General features: G+C 36.8%; 1 protein-coding gene across 1 annotated transcript; it reads left to right on the plus strand.

Moving 5' to 3' along the window:
* The first annotated feature begins 1,107 nt into the window (after positions 1-1,107).
* On the plus strand, positions 1,108-2,064 carry LOC131611213 (expansin-A23-like). The gene is made up of 2 exons (XM_058883305.1): positions 1,108-1,297; positions 1,382-2,064. Exons 1-2 carry the CDS (start codon positions 1,159-1,161, stop codon positions 1,999-2,001), a joined length of 759 nt encoding a protein of 252 aa, XP_058739288.1. The 5' UTR covers positions 1,108-1,158; the 3' UTR covers positions 2,002-2,064.
* Positions 2,065-13,710: the final 11,646 nt, after the last annotated feature.

Raw genomic sequence — 13,710 nt, forward strand, 5'->3', positions numbered from 1 at the left:
GAAACTAGAAAATTGACCTAATCTATTTTAATAAAAATTTAAGATAATTTATTTTTATTTTTAATCTATATAAATAATAAGTAATATATTTTTGTAATTTTTAAATTTAATTATATTAAAATGGTCGAGATATCGTTAATTTAAGTATTAGAAACTATTATTTAAAAGAAAAAAGTTACTTTTCAGTTTCATTGAATAATTAGTATATTTGGATTGTATAATAGACATATATATTATTTCTTCAATTAATTTAAAAAATCAATTTTCTATGATAAATAGGACTAGAGAGAATATAATAATAAATTTTTTATCAACCAATTTTTTTTATGTATTTACTTTAAACATTAAAATTACATCAACTCACATTAAAAAAAAACTTTCAACTCATCAAAAGTAAATTTTATCCATTAAATTTTTTTAAAAAAAATATTATAAAACAATTGAATCTATAAATTTTATTTATTTTTTATGCTTCTTTTAAAAACATATGTAATATATTAATTATAATTATAAATAATATTACAATCTAATAAATTATATTAAAATTTTAATTTATCAAAAAATATTATTAATTTTTTATGATAAAAATGGTAACATTTATATCAAAAAAAATCTATAAGTATTTTCTTTTGACAAAAAAAACATGAAAAGTTTATGATAGATAAATACACACAATGAAAAAGATAAATTTATCTTTTTTCTAAAATTTGAAACTCACCAAACCAAAATAATTTGATGTTCAAAATGAATTCAAAATTTATTTTTTTAAAATTTGATTTTATAATTAATACAAATTCTCTAATATATATATATATATATATATATATATATATCATGTTTATTATTAATACAAATTCTCTAATATTTTTTATTCAAAATAGAACAAAATATCATTAATACATTTTTTATTTATTTTAAATTGAATAAAAAATTTATAATTGATTTATTTTTCATCTTAAAGTAAGTGTAAATATATAAATAGATAGATAAGAGTAAGTTAAATGAATTTGATTACTTCTTTTGACATTTGACTACAAATTTTTTATATATATTTTTATTTTCTTAATGTCCTTACCACCTATTTAAATAACTATCGTTCATCCATCATTCACTCAAACCTACAATTCCACCATCTTTCTTATTCCTTTTACCTTCTTCATGGCCATGTCTCACTCTTTGCCTCCTTTGTTCTTTTTTATGATGCTCCTCGCACAAGCTATGGCAGGTGGTATTGATCGAAACTGGATTGATGCCCGTGCAACTTTCTATGGTGATGCAGCCGGTGGTGGAACCATGCGTAAGTTATAAAATCAACCTTTCTTTTTCCTTTACATATATTTATCACACTTATTATATGTGGTTTTTTTTTTTTTTTTTGTAGAGGGGGCTTGTGGTTATGGTGATCTCTTTAAACAAGGATATGGTCTTGCAACTACAGCACTAAGCGATGCTCTATTCAACAAAGGACTAACTTGTGGTGCTTGTTTTCAAATAGTGTGTGTAAACGACCCTCTATGGTGCATAAAAGGTGCAGCTCCAATCACAGTGACTGCGACAAATTTTTGTCCTCCTGATTATTCCAAAACCACTAACGCTTGGTGTAATCCTCCACAAAAACACTTTAATTTGAGTTATAAAATGTTCACATCTATAGCGCAAGACAAAGCCGGTGTCATTCCTGTTAAATATCGACGTGTTCCATGTGTCAAAAGAGGGGGTGTTAGGTTTGAATTTAAAGGAAACCCTTATTTTTTGATGGTTTTGGTGTACAATGTTGCGAATGCTGGTGATGTTTCTCAAGTTAGTATTCAAGGATCTAAGACTGGCTGGCTTCCCATGACACATAATTCGGGACAAGTTTGGCATATCAATCAGATGTTGGTAGGGCAAAGCTTGTCATTTCTTGTTACTACAAGTGATGGAAAAGCTTTAAAGTTTGGTTTTGTTGCTCCTTCCAATTGGCAATTTGGACAGACCTATGAGAGCAAGCAAAATTTTTAACATTGGAAAAATAGTTGAAAATATATCTAGTTACAAAATTATGTTAGGCATTTTGATTAATAAATGTTGGTTTTGAAATAAAAATTATTCAATTTTTTTTATATTTCTTCGTTGACTTTTGATGTTCATTGATCTTATTTTATATGAATAAAATGATGTTTGATATTTTAATTTACAGATTTGCTATTCATACACTTATTTTATACACTACACCGTATAAAGTTTTTCTTTTCTACCAAAATATTAATAAAAATAATTGTTGGAATATTGTATATGTATTACAATATAGTGAGATGAATTGAAAAAGTTCATTAAGTCAAGTCCCACATTGTATGTTAGTTGCAAAAACTCCTTAGTTCCACATTGCTTAGATTAGAAATCTTAACTAGTTTACTTCATTATATAATGAAGTCACTTGTTTCATTCCAAAACACACCAAAAACTTATTTTGAGTTTTTCCTTCCTCACTCTCATAACTCGGCGTCTTTCGAATTGTCGAAGCGCCAACTTCTCCCCCTTTCTTTCTACTCGTTGAATTTTCCGAGTACTATCTTGTGTTCTCCTTGGAGAATAATGTTAATTTCTCCTCGTTTAAGTTGAGAAATTATCAAGTTTAATTTTTTCTTGGATTCTCTTTAGAGAATTATTGAAATTTCTCTTGGTTTGAGAAATTACTACGACTGGTCATTATACCAGATACTAAGATGGTATGTATACCATATTTGAATGGTCTTAGTACCATCTGAGGGTGTATTTCTAGACTGATTATCTACCGTGCAAGTAGTAATCGTATAGTATAGAACTGGGTTGTTTTATCCTGGAGGCGTCGTGGTTATTAAGAGCTGCTTTGCATAATTTTGGCAGTACCGCGAAATGTCTTAAAGAAAGCGTACTGATCCGCGACTCGACCCGGTAATTTCTTCGGTGGCAAACTTGTTAAAATCGTGATCCAACAATTTTAAGACGTTTCGAATTGTCATGGCTACTGAAGAAATTATTGATAGTTTTGCGGATACTTTCTTTGACAAATCGTTCATGTTTGAGAGATGTCACTTCAAATGTTGGCAACACATGATGGTTTTCTTCTTAATGTTGAAAAAGATAGCTAACATTTTGACCAAGGACATTTTGTTGCTCCTTTTGGTTCAACTAAACAAACTAACGGTAAGAAATTTGATGATCAAAAGGAACACGTAATAGTGTTGAAGCTGAATCTGCTGCACAGATTAAAGCAAACAATTTACAGCTTAGGAAAGAAATCACCTTATAGAAAGAATGATTATAATATTCTGAATGGAATCACAAATGATTTGTATGACTATTACAGTAACTGTGATACTTCAAAATATGTTTAAGAGACTCTGAAAAACAAGTACGACATTGAAGAAGCTGGAGAACATAAGAATGATTTTAGCAGCTACGTGAAGTATCAGATGGTAGTTGAAAGGTCCATAGAAACTCAGTCACGAAATTCAAAAGATTGCCCATAAGATCATCACTGAAGGTATGTATTTATAAGCAATTCGAATTTCTTTTATTATTGACAAACTGCCCTGTTTGAAAGTTTTTAAGAATTATGTTTTGTTACAAAATAAAATAATTTTTAGTTGGGAGACTGATTATTCTCATTAAAGAAGAATATCAGAGACATGATTAAATAGAAAAGTCTTGGTTGTTTTAAACAACAAAAAGAAATTCGGTGTGGTTCTAAAGCCATATGGCAAATCATTATAGAATTAGAACTGCAATATTGTGAACCGAATTAAGAATGGGAACCCTTCTGTGGCCCCAATTGCTCCAACTAGACAACAACCACCACCTCAGAGAAATGACGTTGTTTTCCTTTTGTTTCAACTGTGGAAAACTAAGTCATATGGCTAAGAGATGTAGCCTGTAATGCTTGAACCTGGTGTAGCCTGGAAGGCACGGATTAACCTGGCTAATGGATAATTTAATCCTATGATTATTGAAATCAACATGGTTGATGAATCTGATGGTTAATGGATAAACACTGACGTCTCTCATCATGTTTGTTATGATCGTGTTATGTTTAAAACTCACACGAATACTAAATATAAGAAAGTGTTGTTGGGAGATGTCCACACCACTAATGTTGTCGATATTGGAGAAGTGGAACAAGGTCCACCTGTGAAAAGACTTCAATCTTGAAAGATGTCATGTATGGTCTCGAGACTATAAAGAATCGTGTTATGTTTTTTTTCTTCTTCTAAATAAGAAAAGATTTAGTCAGTTTATTGGGGTAGATTTATACACCATCATCACAAAGAATGATATTTTTGTGAATGAAACTGATAAGTTTAAAAACTTTGTAAAGAATTTGAAAATGATTTAGTAAGAATTTGTAGTGATAGGTAATATGTATGATTCTAGTTTATTTAATAATTTTTATAAACAACATTGAATTGTACATGAAACGACTGCTCCATATTCCCCTGAAATAAATGGTAAAGCAGAAACAAAGAATAGAACTCTTACTGAATTTTTTGTTGCAATTATGATGAATTCTGGTGCTGCACCTCACTAGTGGGGGGAAATTTTATTGACTGTTTGTTATGTCCTGAATAGAGTTCCCAAGTCAAAGAGTAATATATCTCCTTATGATATATTAAAGAAAAGACAACCAATCTTGTCTTATTTGAGAACTTGGGGATGTCTGGCTTATGTCAGAAATCCGGATCCGAAACGAGTTAAACTCGCTAGTAGAGCATATGAATATGTATTCATTAGATATGCAACAAACAGTAAGGCATATAGGTTTTATGACCTAAATGCAAAAGCGATCATAGAATCAAATGATGTTGATTTCTATGAATACGAATATCCCTTCAAATTGAGAAATAGTGGGGGCACTCAATCGAGTCACATTCTTGTGATAAGAAGCACAAAAAGCAACAAAAATGTAGAAATAGAACTTCGACGAAGTAAAAGAGTAAGAGTCTCTAAAGATTATGGGCCTGACTATGCGGCTTATAATATAGAAGAAGATTTAATAAATCTTCTAGAAGCTTTGTCATCTCTGGATGCAGACTTATGGCAAGAAGCTATTAATGATGAGATAGATTCTCTGGAATCTAACAAGACCTGGCACTTAGTAGACTTGGTTCCTGGTTGCAAACCAATCGGTTGTAAATGGGTTTTGAACATGGTTAATACTTAATAGTATGTATTTTATTGGTTAATGTAGTAGTAAAAGTAGTTAATAAAATTATAAGTAAAATAAGTGGTTAATGACATACATTTTTATGGTTAATGTTCTGGACTGGGCCGAGCAGGCCCAGCTCTTCCCACCAGCCGAGCAGGCCCAAAGCGTTTGGGCCCATTTACTTGGTAGCCGTTACGGATTGACCAGGCGCGAAGACCACGCGTCACACTTCAGTGAAGGATCCGGTCAACCTCCTCCGGATCCTACGCCACGCTCATCCAGAACGTGGGTCACCTGCTGACTCAGCCCTAGCACAAGGACGTTCTGGCAGTTTCCTAGCACGTGGGCCTCCAATTGGATTTGGCCCAATTAGGAAACCTTGACCCAACGCTGGGGGCTATAAATACCCTCTTTCACTAGAGGGTCAGGTATCATATTCTTCACTCTCTAAACCTTCATTCTCTGATAGCTACTGACTTTAGCATCGGAGGACCTTGCAGGTACCCCCCCCATCTTGCTCTTCAAGCCAGATTCTGACGCCTTGACGATTCTTCTGATCAGGTACGATCAGTGGCGCCGTCTGTGGGAATCTTGCTCCCCCTTCTTTAACAAAAAAAGATCAAAGCTAATCCATTCACAATCGTCATGGCTGATAACAACATCCCAAACCCTGACCCCTTCCTCCTGCAATAGCTCATCGAGGAGTCCACCCGCGAGGGGACGAATCGTCGCCGGCAGGAGGGACAGCAGCATGCTCCTCCCGGGCAGAGAAGACCGAGGCATGAGACCTCACAACCCAGGGGGCAGCAGATCCAAAACATTCAGCATCTGCAGAGTCTTCAACAGGTTCAGAACGTTGAACAAGTGTTAGTTACCAATTTGTGTAAATATCTTAGGTAATTTTTGGTAACTTTCAAGTCTTTTTGTGGTTAATAGTAGTATTTTATTATCATTTGGTATATATTTATTCTTATATTTATATTATTGTTGAATAGTTCTTATCTTTGCAATCTATGTTGGATTTTGTAGTTTTTTCAGATAATTGGAAGCTTGGACCGTGGAAAAAGGACTTTGAAGATGTTCCAAGACCAAAGCCAAAGATTGCTGAAAAGAGGTAGCGCGCTAAGCGAGGTTGAGCCCGCTAAGCGCGGTTTTGAAGAAAAGAAGGAAGTTCTGGCAGAGAGTTCCGCGCTAAGCGAGGTCTGGAGCCCGCTTAGCACGGTTGGGCGGTTTAAGCAATTTTTGATGGCGCGCTTAGCGGGCTACACCGCGCTAAGCGCGGCCTGCGAAACTTTGTTTATTTGATTAGGGGCCAAATCACTTTGAGATGTATGTAGAGATATTTTAGAGAGAACCAAGAGCATAATACACTGTAGCAAACATAGAGTTGAAGATTGGAAGCCTTGATCGTCGATTAATCGCCTTTGATGCTTGTTGATCTTCATCCTTTCCTTCTTGTGCAAGCTACCATTCTCATGGATAGCTAAATCCCTTTTGTATCAAGATAAGATGTAATCTTCCTAGCCTTTTGTATGTTTTTCTTGTGAATATATGTGTATGAACAAGTGATGATCAATATAGATGGTTTAGTTTGTTTATTAAAGCTTTTTCTATGGTATAAATGTTTGAGACATCAATGTTTGTATCTAGACCTAACTCATCATCTTTCAAACTATAAGTTGCAGACATGGATTTAGAGTTTGATGTTTACTAAGTATCGGTTTTAAAACGTTATTTGTATTGTTTAAACGGTGGAGAAATCGTCGGTTAAACAATACGGTAAATCTAGCTATATCGTTGCGGACACGGACGATATAGGTGTCGATACGTAATTATATTGATCGTTAGCAAGTTCATAAGCATATATTTATAAGGAAACATACAAACTTAGGTCGATGAAATCGAATCTTGATGCATTTTCTTTAACTTAGAACCTTCATTAATTTACTCTTTGCTACTAAAGTGATTGAATGACCTTTTGCAAACCTAAAACTAAAGTAACATTAACTCAAGACAAAATAGGCTATAGAACGGCGGTGATATCGCAATAATCCCTGTGGATACGATATGAACGAAAAGTACACCACAATACTCTTTCAACAAAATGGCGCCGTTGCCGGGGATTATTGTTTAGATATTGCAAGCATTGCAATAGTTTGTTTTGAATTGAGTCTTATAATTAATATCTTGTTTCTAAACTTATTTTCCTTGTGTTTGTTAATTTGCTTGGTTAGTTTTTCAGATTACAGTTTATGCGAGGACGTATACCTGCAGATCAACTCCTTTTTGATCCTGAGATTGAGAGGACTGCGCGTAGACAGAATAGCAAAACTCGTAGGAGGAGACAACTAGCTAGGGAAAGAAGACAACAACAAGAAGCATCTTCTTCTTCAACTCCGGTTGAAAACTTGGTTGAGGAAGAAATGGCTGCGGATCCTCCACCTCGAGGGCCTTGTGTTAACAGCCCTCGTCTCAATGCACAATTTGCTCGTGATCAGGCCAATGGAAGAAACTCCGAAATGAAGACGGGGTTACTGCAATTGTTATACCAAAATCCGTTCACAGGGGCAGATCACGAGGATCCATTTACTCATCTAACAAAGTTCTAGGAGATCGCCGGAACCATTGGTGCTCCGGAAGCCGAAGAAGAACAGGTGTTCAGGAGACTCTTTCCTCATTCCTTAATTGGAAAAGCTAAGGAATGGTACCTTGATCAACCAAATAATGTCATGACAAATTGGAACGAGTTAGAAGAGAAGTTCTTGGATCGGTTCTTTCCTCACAATAGGTTCATGGAAGCGAAAACTTCTATTGTGGTGTTCTCTCAAGGTTCGAATGAATCTCTCAATGAAGCATGGGAGAGGTTCAAGTCCATGGTTAGAAAATGCAAAGGTCATGGGTTTGATGAATTGTCTCAAATCCATATCTTTAGGAATGAACTCCAACCTCAACCAAAAACTCTTTTAGATGCTACCGCGGGTGGTTCGTTGATGTCAAAAACAGCTGCTGAAGCAATTGCTATCATTGATAGGATGGCTTTGAATGATCATCAAGGGCAACACAACCGTAGTGCATCGCAAAGAAAACCAGGAGTTCTTGAATTGAATACTAGTGATGCAATACTTGCTCAAAACAAGTTATTGACACAATAAGTAGAATTGCTCACTCAACAAATGTCAAAACTTCCTCAACAAATCAAAGAGATACATGGGATCCCTTCTAAAAATCAACAGGTGATGTGTTGTGAATTGTGTAGGGGTGACCATCAAACTGGTTTTTGTCCTCCACCAGGTGAAGAGGTGAATTATGTTTCTAATCCTAATCAAGGATATGGTGGGAGACAACAACAGCAACCTTACAACAATAACCAAGGTTACCAACAAAGAGGTAATCAAGGTTATCAACAAGGATGGAGGCCGGATGCGGGTCCATCGAATCGTCAAAATCCTTATCAAGGTGGTTACAATCAACAACCTCAACAAACAAAGCCTTCAATCGAGGACACTCTTAGCCAATTCATGCAATTGCAAATTGCAAGCCAAAAGAGTACGGATGCCGCAATAAAGAACCTTGAAACTCAAGTCGGGTAATTGTCAAAGCAACTTGCCGATCAAAACAAAGGTCCTTTTCCGGCTACTACACAAGAAAAACCTCGTGAGCATTGTAAGTCAATTCTAACTCGTAGCGGTAGAAATATTGATATGGGTGTAGGAGAGATAGTTGAGGAGGAAATTGTTGAGAGTGAAAAAGATAGGGTGATCGAAGTAGAAAAAAATGTTGAGGGTGATTTAGTTGAAAATGAGAAAGAAAAAGAATTAGTGGAAAAAGAAAATCTTGAGAAAGTAGTAGAAAAAGAGAGAAAAAAATTGAGTGTGAGTGAGAAGGGAAAGAAGAAGGATGATTCTATTCAAGTGAAGAAACTACCTTACCCTCCCGGTCCGTCAAAGAAAGAAGATGCAAAGCACTATGCTCAGTTCTTGGACATCTTTAGCAAGTTGCAAATCAATGTTCCTTTTTCCGAGGCATTAGAGCAAATGCCGATGTATGCAAAATTCATCAAAGACATCATCACTAAGAAGAGAAGATTCTTGGATCCGGAGGTAGTAACGGTGAGCTCTTGTTGTAATGCGTTAATTCAACGCACTACTCCGATAAAATCAAATGATCCTGGGCGGGTAACCTTACCGGTGTCTATTGGAAATGTTCACATAGGCAAAGGTTTGGTAGATACCGGTTCTAGCATTAATTTGATCCCATTGTCTATGGTGAGAAGATTGGGAATCAACGATTTGAAGCCGACAAGAATGACGTTATCATTAGCGGATAAATCCACGGCTCATCCTCATGGAGTTGCGGAAGACTTGCTTGTCAAGGTTGACAAATTTTGATATCATGTTGATTTTATTGTCATAGACATGGAAGAAGATCCTGAGATTCCATTGATCTTAGGAAGGCCTTTTATGAAGACGGCCCGAATGATGATAGATATTGATGATGGCTTAATGAAATTAAGGTATCAAGATGAAGAATTATGTCTTGATCTCTTTGAAGCCATCAAGCATCCGAGTGATGATGATGATTGTTTTAGAATCGATGCTACCGAAAGGGCTATTATGAAAGTGGAGAATCAAATGCACTTGTCGAATCCTCTTGAGAAGACTTTAATGGAAGCTCTTGAAGTTCTCACCAAAGATCAAGAGAAAGAAATTGAAGATTGCTTGAGAAATTTAGAGGCTTGTGATGAGATGAATCCATTTGAAACTCAAATTGAAGAGTTGAAGGATGAACCTAAAGTTGAAGAGCAAAAGGTGGAGTTGAATGTGTTACCATCTCACTTGAAATACGTGTTTCTCGGTGACAATTCTACTAAGCCGGTTATCATTAATAACGGTTTGTCTAGCAAGGAAGAGCATCGATTGAAGGAAGTGTTGACAAAGAATCAAGAAGCAATAGGATGGGTTTTATCCGACTTGAAGGGTATTAGTCCGGCCTATTGTATGCATAAGATTATGTTAGAAGATGATTTTCGACCCGTGGCACAACCTCAAAGGCGATTGAATCCAACCATGAAAGAAGTTGTTAGAAAAGAGGTTGTGAAGTTATTAGAGGCGGGGATGATTTATCCCATCTCCGATAACGAATGGGTGAGCCCGGTGCATGTGGTTCCTAAGAAGGGTGGATTGACGGTTGTGAGAAATGAGAAGAACGAGTTGATTCCTTCGAGAGCGGTGACCGGGTGGCGTATGTGTATTGATTATAGGAGGTTGAACCAAGCAACAAGAAAAGATCATTTTCCATTACCTTTTATGGATCAAATGTTAGAGAGGTTAGCCGGAAGAAATTTCTATTGTTTCTTGGATGGTTATTCGGGATACAATCAAATATCAGTGAATCCGGCGGACCATGAGAAAACTGCCTTTACATGTCCTTTTGGCGTTTTTGCATACCGAAGAATGCCATTTGGACTATGTAATGCTCCCGCAACATTTCAAAGGTGCATGCAGGCTATCTTCTCAGATTTGATCGAGAAAAGCATCGAGGTGTTCATGGATGATTTTTCTGTGTACGGGTCGTCATTTGACTTGTGCTTGAAAAACCTTGATGTGGTGATGGAAAGATGTATTGAAACAAATTTGGTTCTCAACTAGGAGAAGTGCACTTTCATGGTAACGGATGGGATTGTTCTTGGCCACAAGGTATCTTCAAAGGGGCTTGAGGTCGATCCGGAAAAAATTGAAGTTATTGAAAAGCTTCCCCCTCCGGTGAATGTGAAAGGCATAAGGAGCTTCTTGGGACATGCTGGGTTCTATAGAAGATTCATCAAGGATTTCTCCAAGGTCGCAAAGCCTTTGAGTAATTTGCTCAACAAAGGTATGGAATTTAATTTTGATGAATCATGTCTAAAAGCTTTCCTAGAACTTAAAGCAAATTTGACCACCACACCCATAATTGTCGCTCCTAATTGGTCGCTTGAGTTTGAACTCATGTGCGATGCGAGTGACTATGCGGTTGGTGCGGTCTTAGGCCAAAGGAAGAACAAACAATTCCATGCTATACATTATGCGAGCAAAGTTTTAAATGAGGCACAGGTTAACTATGCCACACCGAAAAAGAATTGCTCGCAATTGTATTTGCATTGGAAAAGTTTCGCTCTTACCTCATTGGTTCTAAAGTGGTGTGTTATACTGATCATGCCGCAATCAAATATCTTCTCACCAAGCCTGATTCAAAACAGAGGCTTATTCGGTGGATTCTTTTGCTTCAAGAATTTGATCTTGAAGTGAAAGATAAGAAAGGTACAGAAAATTTGATTGCGGATCATTTGTCTCGGTTAGTGAATACCGAGGTGACAAACAATGAAAAAGAGGTGAGGGAAGAATTCCCGGATGAAAAACTGTACATGGTACAAGAAGTTAGACCCTGGTTCGCGGATATGGCTAACCACAAAGCATCCGGCTGGATACCCGAGGATCTAACTTGGAATCAAAGAAAAAAGTTTTTGAACGATGCTAATTTTTATGTTTGGGATGATCCTCACTTGTTTAAGTTGAGTAGTGACAATCTTTTGAGAAGATGTGTCGCGGATGAGGAGACAAAAAGCATTTTATGGCATTGCCACAATTCGCCGTATGGTGGTCATTTTAATGGTTTGCGTACGGCCACAAAAGTCCTTCAATCGGGATTTTGGTGGCCTACTTTGTTCAAAGATGCTTACCACCATGTTGCCTCATGCGACAGTTGTCAACGAACTGGTGGAATAGGGAAAAGAGAGAAAATGCCCCTCCAAAGTATTGTAGAAGTAGAAGTATTTGATTGTTGGGGCATTGATTTTGTTGGACCCTTCCCTTCCTCTATGTCAAATGAATACATCTTGGTAGCTGTGGATTACGTGTCTAAGTGGGTGGAAGCGATTGCTTCACCCAAAGCGGATGGTAAGACCATAATAAAATTTTTGAAGAAAAATATATTTTCGCGGTTTGGCACACCAAGAGTATTAATTAGTGATGTTGGATCTCATTTTTGTAATGCCCCGCTTGAGAAAGTGTTGGAGCAATATGGAGTAAAGCACAAGGTGGCTACTCCATATCATCCACAAACTAATGGGCAAGTTGAGAGGACCAATAGAGAAATTAAGAGAATTCTTGAGAAAACTGTGTCTAGCTCTAGGAAGGATTGGTCAATGAAGCTTGATGAAACCTTGTGGGCATATCGGACCGCTTTCAAAGCACCGATCGGTCTTACACCATTCCAAATGGTGTATGGTAAAAGCTGTCACCTTCCCGTAGAACTAGAACATAAGGCATATTGGGCCTTGAAGCTTTTGAATTTTGACCACAAGTTGTGTGGAGAGAGAAGAAAAATCCAACTAGATGAGTTGGAAGAGATGAGATTGCATGCCTATAAGTCTAATTCGATTTACAAGGAAAAGACCAAATTCTATCATGATAGTAAGATTCGAATTAAGGACTTTAAGGTAGGGCAATTAGTTTTACTCTTCAATTCCCGGTTAAGACTTTTTCCGGGAAAGTTGAAGTCGAAATGGTCCGGACCGTTTTTGGTCAAAGAGGTTAGAAGCCATGGGGCTATTGTGATAGAGGACCAAAAATCAAAGCAAGAATGGGTAGTTAATGGTCAAAGGTTGAAGGTTTATCGAGGAAGCGATTTTAATCGTGAAACTTGTGTTTTATCGTTTGGTGATCCTTGATTGCCTTTGACCGTCGAGCTGATCGACGTTAAACAAAGCGCTTATTGGGAGGCACCCCAATTTGTAAATATTCAGCTTGTTTTATGTGTTTTTTACCGTTTATGTTTTTTGCGTTCTGGTCGAGCCAAAATCAGTCTACCGGTAAAGTTACACTTGCTGGTAGAAGAAAATTTTTTCTGTGTTCTGTCAAGGGCGCTTAGCGCGCTCTAGCCCGCTTAGCGCGCTTTTGAAATTTTGGAACCCTTAGTTCCAGAGAGATGCGCGCTTAGCGCGCTTCAGACCCCGCTTAGCGCGGGTGGGTTTTCAAAAAAAAAAATATATTTTGATTATTGGGCCCTTTGTCCTTGACCCGGCCCAGCACGAATTCTGGGTGAGGGAAGTAGGGTTTTGAGGTTTTGTTGCCTCATTTCTCCCATTTTCTTCTCCTAGCTTTCCTTCTTCCATTGTTTTCTTTTTGTCTTTGCTAATTAACCAAGGGTTTTTGCTCTTTCTTCATCATCACCAAGGTATTATCATCTTCTTCTTCTTCTTATTTCTTTTCTCTTATGCTTGCATTATATATATTAAGGTTTAGATTGAGATTAGGAATAAAAATGATGTGGTTAGGGTTTTGTTTATTGAAAACATAGAATAGATCATGTTCTTGTGCCTTATATTGTGTTTAATCTGAATTTGGGTGTTGTTGAAGCATGGATGAAACCCTGGTTCGCAGGGGATTTTTTCTGCAAATCGCAGAGCCCGCTTAGCGCGGTAGGCGCGCTTAGCGCGGTCTGGGGATTTCAGAAAAATCCCCTCTTCTCCCTGTTTTTGTTTGATGCAGGGGGAGTGATCTTGTGCTTTA

The sequence above is a fragment of the Vicia villosa genome, linkage group LG6 (assembly GCF_029867415.1).
Source record: "Vicia villosa cultivar HV-30 ecotype Madison, WI linkage group LG6, Vvil1.0, whole genome shotgun sequence".
Lineage (NCBI taxonomy): Eukaryota > Viridiplantae > Streptophyta > Magnoliopsida > Fabales > Fabaceae > Vicia > Vicia villosa.

Bases quoted from the DNA above. Each gene is read 5' to 3' on its own strand.
- LOC131611213 (XM_058883305.1), top strand. From the start codon at position 1,159: ATGGCCATGTCTCACTCTTTGCCTCCTTTGTTCTTTTTTATGATGCTC. The intron at 1,298-1,381 runs GTAAGTTATAAA...TTTTTTTTGTAG, and splicing joins AGCCGGTGGTGGAACCATGC to AGGGGGCTTGTGGTTATGGT.